The sequence below is a fragment of the Neodiprion pinetum genome, chromosome 2 (assembly GCF_021155775.2).
Source record: "Neodiprion pinetum isolate iyNeoPine1 chromosome 2, iyNeoPine1.2, whole genome shotgun sequence".
NCBI lineage: Eukaryota > Metazoa > Arthropoda > Insecta > Hymenoptera > Diprionidae > Neodiprion > Neodiprion pinetum.
The window spans coordinates 24,841,274-24,853,962 of NC_060233.1; the positions used below are offsets into that span (position 1 = coordinate 24,841,274).

General features: G+C 36.9%; 1 protein-coding gene across 2 annotated transcripts in view; it reads right to left on the bottom strand.

The window, feature by feature from the left end:
• LRR (Leucine-rich repeat) overlaps window positions 1-12,689 on the bottom strand; it is a 94,801-nt gene that overhangs the window by 6,036 nt on the left and 76,076 nt on the right. Inside the window, exons 22-24 of one of the 2 annotated variants that reach the window (XM_046609570.2) lie at window positions 8,613-9,514; window positions 7,746-7,985; window positions 1,932-1,996 (exon numbers count right to left, since the gene is read on the bottom strand). In XM_046609570.2, coding sequence (XP_046465526.1) covers window positions 1,932-1,996; window positions 7,746-7,985; window positions 8,613-9,514 — 1,207 coding nt within the window. The remainder of the gene's footprint in view (window positions 1-1,931; window positions 1,997-7,745; window positions 7,986-8,612; window positions 9,515-12,689) is intronic. The other variant, XM_046609571.2, reaches the window with a different exon arrangement.

Sequence of the window (12,689 nt, forward strand, 5' to 3'; positions counted from 1 at the left end):
GCTCCAGAAGTTCTATAGAAATTTTCTAATTTCACAGACGTTATCTGATCGACCGTAGTAGCGTATCACGTAGCGTCCGCGACTGTGGATCGGGAGGACTCGAGTTAAAATCCCCAGTGTGCAGATGAGGATCTAAGCTCCAGCTCGCAAAAACTGTCAGATGAATCACATCGTTCAGGCGCCAAATCGACAAGCTGAGGTTGGAACTTGGACTGGCTACACCTGTGCTAAGAAGGCTACAGACCAGGAGACCAAACTCCTATCCAAGCCCGTAGTTTGAGGTGGGCTAATATATGGCAGCCGCTTGGCGGCGCTGCTAAGCGTAGAATATTTGCGCAATCCGATATTGCGCATCTCTACATTCATCTGTTTTAAGGTAGGGAGAGAGAATCGAATTATTTTGATTTAATTGCGCAGTATTACATTGTGCCAGTATTCTCATCGACATATAGTATGGACTACGCTTAGGCCAAAAGAATACGGCCAGCTGGTAGAAAGAAATAGCCACTGGTGGCGGTCAATTTCCGTCTCTTTCTATTCAGAAGCGTAGCCATATGATAGAGAGAGAAAGCAATTGACCTACACCTCGTTCCCTCTGTCTAAATCTAGCAGACACTTTTCGAAGGCCTTCAGGTTGGGATTGCATAGTCCATACTATATGTCCGTGAGTATTCTACTGTTAGCAGCGCTGCCACGCGGATGCCATACACCACGGTCTTACATACAGGTCTTGCAGCGAACGTGGTGGGGGGTGGTCAGTTCACGTCCGAAAGAAAAGTACAACTTATGGCCACAAGAGCGGCGCTACGAGTTATTCATAAGCTTACTATTATTATTTGGCGAAACCCTAACCAAACTTTTTGATACTCATACACAGATAACCTTACGTGCAATGTCACTCATTTGTCTATGAATAACTGACAGCGCCACGTAGTGGCCAGTAGTGGAAAAAAAAATTTGGACAATAACGCGGCTACCCCCACCACTCAAATTTCAGTTCGTTGCAAGACCTGTATGTAAGACCGTGCCATACACACGCCTACCCCCACCACCCGAATTCAGTCTCCTGGTCTTTAGTCTTCTTGACCTGCACAAGGTTTTTTATAGATTTCTGTGTCTCTTGTGAGCAACCATATAATAGAAGTTATTAATCCATCCCCTTCCTTGCCCCGCACAATCCTAACGGCTCACAGGGACATAACTGCACTATCGGGCATGGTGGGTGTTGGTGATTATTGTTACTGTTATTACAATAATTCGCAGTTTTCTCGAAATAATACATCATTCTTTTAATCTTTTCAGAACAGTCTTAAACGTAATTCTTGAGAATTTTCGAAAAAAAAAGTTATCAAAAATATCAGCAATAAATGACCCCGATACTCATAGCGATTATACGAACAGGTTGAAAATTTAGACATGTTAAAACGTAAACTGTACACGTGAGGATAGTGATTCTCAAACGGTTAATTTTTTAGACAACTCGGTTACATTGGCAATGCAGATTCGGCCCCACTGATTATTCGGCTTGTGCTGATTAGAAGTCCCGAAAATCGACACAAGCGCTGCAATACTTGTTATGTGAGTGATAGCCTATCAGAAACTGATTTAATCACATGGTTCTGTCACTTTAACCAATGACATACACAGTGAACCACGTGATTCATTAGTTTCATTGAGGCTATTGAAGCGCTGGTGTCGATTTCATGTGCTTCTAATCGATTCAGGTCAAGGACGCTAGTCAGTCAACCAATTAGTATAGAGATCAGTGTTCAGCCCGTAGCGACTGGTCGGCCAACGTAACCAACTTGTCCAAATTAGGTGTTTCAGAATTACTATCTCCATGTGTACACTAAATTAGTTTCAGCAAACATACAGCTGTGTAATATACATGAAAATTAATGTTAATATAAATAAACTGAAATGAAAAATACCTGAACATCTTGTTGGTCAACTGAACGTCGAAGCACTGATCGCCATGCAGCAGGCACTAAATGTTCTAAAAGCATATTTACAAAAAAAAACTAATGAATATGCGAAGTTTATCATGCAAATATGCGAAATTGTATCATAAAAATTACAAAAAATATGAATGTATTCAATTTGTAATATTAGAGTAAAACGAACTATACGTATATATTCATATTCATGTTTAAAAAATCAATTGTAATAACCAGATTTTACTATCAATAGCGTAATTAAAAAGAAATTTTTCTCATCGTTTTACAAACTGAGATGCTACTCATTTCAATATATTAGCAAGATGCGTGCAAGCATTTAAAATCTTGAACGATTTTTCAATCTATAGTAGGTATGTTGCAAGAATCTACTGTGTTGCATATTAGTGAGGAATATAAAGAAAATAAACATTGTGCGTAATTGAATAATAATTTTGAGGTACATGGGCTGACCCAACCATTGACTTTTTGCATATTCTTGGTAAATTTTTAGAATATTTCGTATGTTTCAATGTATGAGTTATTACAATTGTGAGTATGATGTGAATACAATTGTAGACTTACACGGAAATCACGCGAGGTGTCCCCTTCGCATTTTAATAAACTTTGCAGGATCCGTGGATTAAAATATTAGACACACAACGCATGTAGGTTTACTTTTCTTTTTTTTTTTTGCTGGTCCCATTTCTCAGAGGTAAAATTCAGTTTCAAAAAGATGCAGTAATTTGGTTTTTCGATTATAGCTCACAAATGGTGCAAGGTAAGAAGTTTCTATGGCAAAATCATTGCACATTTTGCGTACTTTACTTCTAATATGAGAACTATGCATATTTTAAAAGATTGCTGATTATTTATTCAAAAAATTAGTATTTTAAAACATATCTGGGCGTGTTTTCATTCGTTTCGAGTGTTGACTTTGTAGGTATCTAGAGTATGGAGAAGCTGCCATGTTGTGGTTTTCGGTTTTACCGGTATGTGACGATTCAGGGCTAGAAGCTACGATCAAGTTTTTAGCTAGGGTTGCTGCATAAATGTGTAATGCATTTTATGATATTTGCTTAGATATTTCGTATCCCTATGGAGAATCGCATTCCAGTTGAATATTTGTAAATAAAAATCCTAAGATGGGAAAGAGCTCTTTCAAAAAGGACAAGTATTTTATTGTTTGAGCATAATTTTTGGAGAGGGTGGGATGAAAATGAAGTATTGACTGCAAAATTATTTGTTTTTTCGCGTATATGTATTATATATTTGCGATGAAGAAACTTGAAAACATACAGTAATTTAAACGATACATATGTCCTTCAAAAGTAAATTTTAAAATGCATATCTACCAATGTTTCGGATCGATAAAAACTTCTGTTAGTAAAAAAATGTAAACTCTGAATAATGACAAAAGTTTTCGATAATGTTGTGGTAACCTTGGTCAACATAGGGGGGTATCAGGGTGCCGATATTTTTTTATAGTACTAACCAAATACAGCAAAATTAAATACATACTAGGCCTCCGTTATTTTAGTTGTTTTGGAATTTTTTCGATTGCATCCAAAAAATATGTTTATATTACAGAAAATTAATCTCTTGCGATCATGAAATTTTTCGGTTAATACTAACACGTGCCAGGAGGCGATTGAAATTTTGAATGTAAAATACATTAAAATTTTCGAAGTTTTTCAATTATTTCTTTTCTATAAATTAATATGAATTGCAAAAATCAATTTGATACTTGAGAACAATGTTTGCATTTCCAACTAAATGTAGGAACAGAATAATGTGGAATGAGCGCACGTATTCCGTAGATAATGACACTCAATGGAACTGTAAAAGTTATGGTTTTGTGAAATGAAAGAGTTTTGAGATTCAACGTATTTTTTTTCTTTTGTTTCTATTTTCAAGAAAAATAATTATTTATTTATTTACAAAATATATGTGGGGCATTCCACGCCAATTCGACCTGGGTTTTACCCTTGACCTCTCAGATTTGACGTGCAATTTTTTCTATGATTGTTCTCACTTTGAAAGGTACTCTGCTTTTTTTTTTCTTTTCGACTCAATTTGAATTTTCTACAATTTTTAGAAACGATTTTATAGATCTGTTACGGAGTGGTTAAGGGTGGTCACGATGAGCGGCTATCGATGACCGCATCCACACCCAGCCGTGATGTTATTACAGCCTATTTCAGGTTCGTAACCCGTCGACTACACGCACGTACGAAGAATCAGAGGAAATGGGAGGAAGTTACATTGAGGAGATGAATGTTTGTGTGGACGATTGACTTATTCTTAAAGACATGGAGAGTGCAACGAAACGTAAGGGAGGAATAAGGGAGAGAGTTCTTTTTGGTGTTGTCAGAATGAATGAGGACTTGAGAGCGAGTCTATGGGGAGAAGGAGTGTGAAGTACTGGCTAGCTGCAGTGCAGGGGCAGGGGGAGGGGGAGCATTCTGCAGACGCGTTATGGGAACAGAGACAACGAAGTAATAAGAAGAGGATACGGGGTATAAGGTAGCAGTAGGAATGTGGGAAAAGAATCTAAGGTCTGGAGGAGGTAACAGATCGACCAAAATTAAAAATTTTTTAAGTTCTGAAAAATCCTGCGTCAAAAATCAAAATTTTTAAGCTAGGAGCCGGAGTGGGCCGATTTATTCTTCTTATTGTTTTCAAGCTTTTTTCGAAAAAAACGTTAAAAAAATTAGAAGCGAAAGGTATTTTACTATGGATGGTTGCTGAAACAATTTTATATGTCACATGGGATTTTTGAGAATTTTTTCAGATTTTTCGGAACAATTTTACCCTTTGCAATTTTTTTTTTATTGGCAAAATAAAGAAAAACTCTTACGAAAAATCTAGATTTTCAAGAAAAATATTTACTTCTATATATATATACTAGGGGGTGCTTCGTCCCTCTCCGCGCTTCGCGCGCCAACCCCCATAGCGGTTCGGGCAAGTTCGGGTCAGTTCGGAATAGGTTAGGTTAAGTTCGGTATGTGTAGTGTGTAGGTTAGGTTCGGGTATTTCCGGATAGATTCGGGCAAGTTCGGGTAACTTCGACTAAGTTTGAGATTCTTGACACGGCAGCGGCGGCGGAGGCGGCGATATCTTTATATAATATAGAACGATATATAAGTATAGTACGCGAACAATTTAATGATTTTACTGCATGATAAACCCTTTTGTCTAACGTGTACCGTTCATGAACTATAACTGAAAAATCAAAAGAAACAAATTTTTCAATAAATTTCACCCCATAGAAATCAATTTCCGCGTAAAAAAAAAAAACATATGTGGAATGTTTTGAACTACTTCAGAACTCTGAAATATTTAATCAAAATCGGAGGACACTTCGCACGGTGTCCTTGTAAGTGCCAAAAAGCGTTAGATCAAAAAGCAACATCGTCGGCAGCAGAAAAAAAATGAGAAATTTCTCTTTCACCATACGTTACATCTATTAATTGCGAAATTAATCAGTAAAGATGAATAAACGGAGTTATACAGTAAGTGTTGGAAACAACACAGGTAAAGCTTGAAAAAAAAAATAATGAGGTAAAATAAGCAAAAAACTACATGCATACTTTGACGAGTAAAACTCTATACGTGTAATTCTCGATCAAGTCAAAAGGGTACAAAATTTCGAACTTTAGACGTCACTCAAAGATGATTTTGAGGTCAATTTTTTCCAAGATAATTTCAAACATTTCAGAGCATTTCAGAGAGAGCCCCAGTCTAGGGAGGGATAAATTGTTCTTGATGTGTTTAAAAATTTTTTAATGCGGACCTTCTGAAATTACACAGACTAATGCATACCGAATTTCTAAATGTGTCGGTTATTTTGATTTTCGTCGGTTTTGACTATCACTTTCATTCATGGCGTTGCATTGGGTAAAAAAAATAAGAAATGAATAAATTTAATTAACATAACTTTGGAATAATTTTGTTACTTTTCAATGTTCTTCAAATTTAGTGCCATCGATTACAATTATACCCGTTATAAAAAAAATAACTGGAAAATACGTGGAAATTCGGTAAGTCATAGTCAATTCTAATTCAGAAGGTCTTGAATAAGAAATTGATAATAAGTCGAAAAAATTTCATTTCATTGTGGATCAGGGTTTCAAATTTTCATCTAATCTATGAAAACGCGAAAAGGTTTCAAAATCGAAGATGGAATATTACGGGAACCTCGAATTTTGCGTTGATGGTGTATGGTCGAAATATTTGCTACCAAAAACTTGATGTGAAGTCAAACATTTCACGTTGTGGGGATTTTTTCGTAGAGCAAGCTGTTTGTCAGAAAAAAGCTTCGAGCCGCGTGAAATGATTGTTTGAAATTTTTTAAAAATCAGTGACTACAGCGAAGAAAAAAAAATGGTTTCTGGATGGCCAGCCTGCAGAAGAAGGCGTCAAAGGTCGCACATGCGTAGCCAATAGATCAACTTGCTAACTGTCACTACTTCCTCTCGGTACACAGAGTAATTTTTTTCAATCGCCCTAAATCGATATCAAGGAACAGGTTGAGAAACGAAGAAAAATTAAAGGCATGCTTTCTACGAAATGGCAATAGTAAGTTTGCAAAAAGAATGCAATTTCTTTGTTTCTGCGTCAAATGGAATTGGAGTGTATTTGTTGAGAATTGAATACAAAATCGCGCTGTTAAGCCCTTTTTTAAGTAGTGCGATACGTGAACTTACATATTTGGATATATCACGTCAACGTCGAAATCAATGAAATCACCTCCCATACACATACAAAGTCTTTGGGATTCAAGGGGGTAAAGAATTTGGCCGTATTAAGTTTGTTGCAAGTAGTGCCGTCAACTACACATAAAAGGCAACTTAGTTTTTGTAAAATAGAATGGTATATTTTTTCCACTGAATCTGAAAGTGCATCAAAAAGTATCGGTGTATGTATGGCCTATACTTGGTGTGTTATAGTGAATTCCAGAAAAAAACGGTTACGATGTTTCAATAAATAGGAAATAAAATAAAGAAAATTCTATTTACCCTTTATCTGATCATTGCGATCTTATATAAAATAATCTGATTCTTTTCAGTACTTGAATCCAAGGGTACTCGAGTTTTTCTATCATACCGATGAGTTACTCTTACTTTGTGAGGAACCCAATTCACACCACTTTGTTCGGCTCATATCATCTCAGCCTATCGAGTTTATGTCATATGCATACCAGTACTTATTGAAGCACAATTTGATACACTTTCGGATTCTAGGAGAAAAAATATATCATTCCGTCTAAAGAAAACCAAGTCAACACTCAGCTGTTAACACCTTCACTTGCAACAAAAGTGACATGACCAAATTCTTTTTCTTTTTTGACCCTAAAGATTTGGTCTTTAACGTTTTAGTTGTATCTTGCCTTGTCTCTGGAACATCAGCCTGGTAATTCAAAGGTGGGTGTTTTTTTTTATATACATATGTGAATTATAAAAGTAATTATTAATTAACTCTTTTTGACTCAACCACCAATTACAAACGTACTGTGTGATTTTTGTTTTAGTACTTTTGTTACACGTTGTTTACACACGTTATTTACACACGTTATTTACAATTAATTTTTAAAAACCGACTCTTTACTATAATAATTTGGAAATAATAGTCAAGTGAATTTCAGAGGTCTAAAATATGGAATCTATTCAGTTTTAGTGAGAATCACTCATACAACAATTTTTTGAAAGTAAGAGCTTGACTAGCATTGATTCGATTTCACTGTAAAATTTCAGTGAATGTGATGCATAGTATTAATTCATACAACTGGCATAATTATCATGTACTTACCTTCTTCTTTTTTGTCTGTCTGTACTTTATTCAGACTAGCCGCAAGCTCTCTTACAGATCTTTTTTCTGTACTCGTGTTGCTCAACGAACTAGCTGTGCTGCTACCAGACAGAGTTGGTGGAAGAGATGCTGGCCCACTGAGACTGCTGTCAATTGATTCATCTAATGCATCTCCCGAATCCGGTGTGTTTCCAGCTGACGTATTAGGACTAGATCCGTCGCTTAGTAAGTTGAATTCCCCTGAAACATAGTTTCAAGATATGTTACATCGTGCAACATTTATGTAACATGCTTCATTTGTAGTATACCAACAGGAAACGGTGAAATTTAGCAAGGTAAGTGACCAACTGCACATGTGCAAAATAATTCAACTCTATTAATCGATGAGATCATGGATCAGCAATGTAGAGATTTACCCAGATCTTTATGATTACGATGAATTTTGAAATTAAGACAGAAAAGAAAAGAAAAAATGTACTCGAAGCAAGAAAATACGTACAATTCCCTTCCCTTCTTCTCCTGTTTCTCTGATAACAGAGGAAATATGAAAAAACATCGAGTACGAGTAAAGTATAATAATGCAATCTTTCCAAAAGCAAATTGACTAGCAGCATAAGTAAACGTTAATTGACAGTAAAAAATATGGTACTAGTAAATAACGATAAGCAACAGCAACATGGCAGTAACGAAATGGAACATTAGTTTAATTAAAATGCATCAGAATATCAGAAGTACGTAAACAAATTATGAGGAACTTGATTTCACAATATACCATCGTTACAAGCGTGAAATTTATGAGACAAATCAATTAATTAACGATTTTTTATTTGATAGCTGCGACATATCCTATGTAAAACCATGTTTTACCTGATTTTCTGTCAGTTGCCATGCTCCATGGTCTCGGTTTTGGGGCTGTCGGTGGAGCTGGTTTCATTTTGATCTGATATCCACATTTTGCGAGATCGCCAGTAGATGAACCTTCACCTCTATTAATTGGCCTGAGAATAGGAGACTTTGATATTTCAGCATCTAAACTTTTTGGCCCACTGCCGTTTGTCGGACTCCGCAAGTCAAACCCAGTTGAACGCAACTTTACCGAAGATATACATGGACTGACTGGTTTAACATCAACTGTTATTCGCTTGTTGATATTTTTCTTTCCGTCGACTTCGATAACGTTCGATGTTGCAGATGCAGTTGTAACATTCTTTATTGCATCTTTTTGGGCTGATGTGCCAACGTTACTCAAAGGTAAATTTCGTTTCCCATTTTCAGACATGGGATCTTTTGAAACATGCAGAACATTGTTGATGCTTCTTTTAACATTGTCAATAAATCCTTCTTTAAAGCTACCAGTTGTTCCCGAGTGTATTATGCTGTTCGTTTCATCTTTTGTACAGCCCGAATTGGCTATTGGCAAAGTACTCCTTTTTGAAATGTCAACCAAGCCGTCTTTGATGCTCTCGCTACTAATATCTTTTTTTATCCCATCTGTTTCGTGACTTTGTGCACTCTCTGTTGTGTTTCGCCGAGCAAGAGGAGACGAAGTCAGCGGCGAATCCCCTTGAGATCTTCGACCAATCAGTGGAGAAAATTTCTCCAAATTGTCGGTAGATCTTGATCTTGGCGTTGGTTCAAGCAAAGTCTTGAGCATTGGAGAACTTCGGCCTTGCTTCTTATCACCATCAACTTTGATATCAGATGCTACGCCTTTGTGGCTTGTTAAAGAAAGGTTGGGACTTCCATCGGTTGGAAATGTGTGTAACGAACTGGAATCAGCATAAAGTTATACATTATTAGCCTAATGCATCATGTTTCAGACAGAAAATGTCAGTTCTGGAATGTGATGAACCATACATGAAGAAAGTCGCTGACCTTCAAGATAATTAAGGATGACCAGACTCCACCGTCTGAAACATATCTACCTGTTTTTTACACCAGAGATGGTGGACACGATCCAAACATCCCTATTGTGTACCGAAAATGATTCTGAGCAAATTCGAACACAAGTTAACCTGTTAACTTTTAATCATTGTGGACGGTTAACCCCTGGCGGATTCCGTCCCACTGAAATTGTATTGATGTTACATTGAGATTTCACTTCAATTACACTTATAATAAAATAAAATAAAAATGGTGAGTCTTGAACTCGGGCCACCAGCGTGATAGTTACCAACCTTACCCACTACACCACGCTTGCTTGCTCGCTAGATCATGAATGTCAAAGGTATATGTAGTGCAAAAGGGAATCTCCCGAAAATGTTTTCTAGAGGTAAGGCCTTTTGAACAAAATACCGTTAGCCTAGTACTCGGAAAGGTCCCCCTTCAATATACCTCAGACTGCCAAACCGCCTTTTTAGTCAATTTCGTAAGTATGGGATCTATAATTTGGAGATAGCCAGTGGATAAAATTAGTGATATTTTAGTGATACCAGACTGGATTTTCCGACTGTAATTTATATAAAACCGCAGTGGAAAAATTTTACAACTACACCAAATAATTCAGTGGAATTTAAGTGATTTACTGGAATATCATTCTAATATCACTGATTTCAGAATCCACTAAAAAAAAAAAAAAAAAAAAAAAACACTCTAATAACACGGTGGGACCATTTCCACCAGGGACCCGTCCTGACTAGCTAACCAGCTAGGGTCTATTTAACCAGGTTAATCATCCTAATCAATAAAACCGGTTGAATTGTACAACCTTAATATCAACCACCAATATCGGATAGATAACAACAGAATTTAATTATTGTGAACATTCTGATTATAAACCCTGTCCTCAAATTTTGTATATACCAGCTTGTGTTATTTGAATTTTCTCAGCATCATTACTTATTTTTTAAGTTTTGCAAACTTTTCATCTAGCCGGTAGAGCCCGTTCATCTTTGACCCGGAAATGCCCAGTGTTGTAAAGTACCTAGGTACATTGTTTAGTACCCATACTTGTACCTAGGTACTTTTCTCAGCAAGTACCTGGTACTTCTACTTATATGTTATCGTTCTATATTATATAAGAACTAGGGGGGCCTCGCCCTCCTGCGCGCTTCACACGCCAACCCCCATTTTAGGGTTTGGTTAGGAGCGAGGCGGAAAGGCGGTAGAGGTCAGATTTCTGTAGGTATAGGGATGTATAGGTATACATCCCTATACCTAGGAGAGGGGAGGGAAGGCGGTAAGAGGTCAGATTTTTGTATACCTATACATCCCTATACATACAGAAATCTGATCTCTTACCGCCTTCCCTCCCCTCTCCCAACTAAATCCAAAAATGGAGGTTGGCGCGCAAAGCGCGCAGGGTGGCGAAGCCCTCCTAGTATACATATATATATACAATGTAGGGTACTGTATTTATTTTTAAAAATCTGGACGTGTGATACCTCACTAACTACTAACACTAACATTTTGAACTGAATTGCACAGAGAAAGACACAACTACATTATGACGGTAACCCTCTCCGGTGGCATTGAAGGCATCGAAGTACGTTCCAACTATATTAGGGTCTGCTCAGTGCTCGAGAGCTGCGGAGGAGATCGACGCGATGCCTGCAGTGTTTTATTAACGTCGTTCGTATGAAAAATTGCATACGGATCGAAATTTTTTTTCACGTTTTGTGCATATCTTTTCATATTCAATTGTAAGTATTACTGTATGAACGAGAAAAGTTTAGTTCGTAACGTAATACAGTAGAGCGTCGATTATCCGAATGTCAGTTATCCGAAACGTCAATCATCCGAAAGATTATTCAGTTCCTGGTTTTCCGAATAACAGGCTGAAATTTCGTTGTAAAACAGAGAAAAATTGTGGAGTTTTTTCCAAAGGAGTAAACCAAATATGTACATACACCTGCCACTTATAAAATATTAATATTAGTATAGATACTTGTTACTCAATATATATATTTTATACACCATATATTCTATTATGTAAGCGTTATAAATATTAACCAAAAGTACTATTTATCGAATAAGAAGATAGTTCATCTGTTTGAAAGACATTCGTATGTATCTACATTGAACAAATCAACGTTTTTTTTGCATATTGTTCGGTTATCCGAATTTTCGATTATCCGTATGGTTCCCGGCCCCAATTAGTTCGGATAATCGATGCTCTACTGTAATATATTGTGCGACAAGAAACGAAAGTTTCAACGCGATCGTCAACTTTTGGCCCGAGTCACAGACAATAGTTTTTAGAACAAGCGAATGAAAAGTGGTGGGGCATTGCGTGGTAGTTTTTCGGAATGTGAGTAGTCAATTTCTTCTCCTTAGGAACGAAAGGTGAAGCAATTGTAAACTGCGCATGTACGAACCTATCTTTACAATACAGGCATGGAATTGGCTACTCTCGTCCCATTAAACTACTAGGCAGTCTCACTTTTTATGCACGTGTAATAAAAGTATATTTTTCTACCTACATGCACGAAAAACCCATATTTTGGAGTATGTGAAGTGAGTTTGTTGCAAAATTTTCCAAACCTGAGAAGTCACGACAGTTTTCGCTTCTGAGATTCAACAAACGGGCTGTTGCAGCTATGATACTTTTTCGCGTGACAGATTCAACGAATAAACCATAGAAACAACATTTTCAACTTCCAACAAGATCGGTTCGATGAATGTCATAAAAATCTCTATCTTATGCAAAATTCAATCACTTTTTAACGCCATTGAGGTACAGCATTTCAAGAGTACGAAGTACGAAGGGTCAAAAAATTTGGTTTTGACAGTTTCGTGAGACAACTATTGAAATGCAATTAATACGCACTGATAAGAAGTGAGCGCAAATTTACCTACCTTAGCCTGTATGAACCTTTATTTGAGATTTTTGTTCGTTTTATACAAGGCCATTTACTCGTTTCTGAACATTAATGCGCCGAACGCACACCCATTATTCCTAGCACTTGTATATGGGGCATTCCACGTCAAGTGAGCCACCTTCAG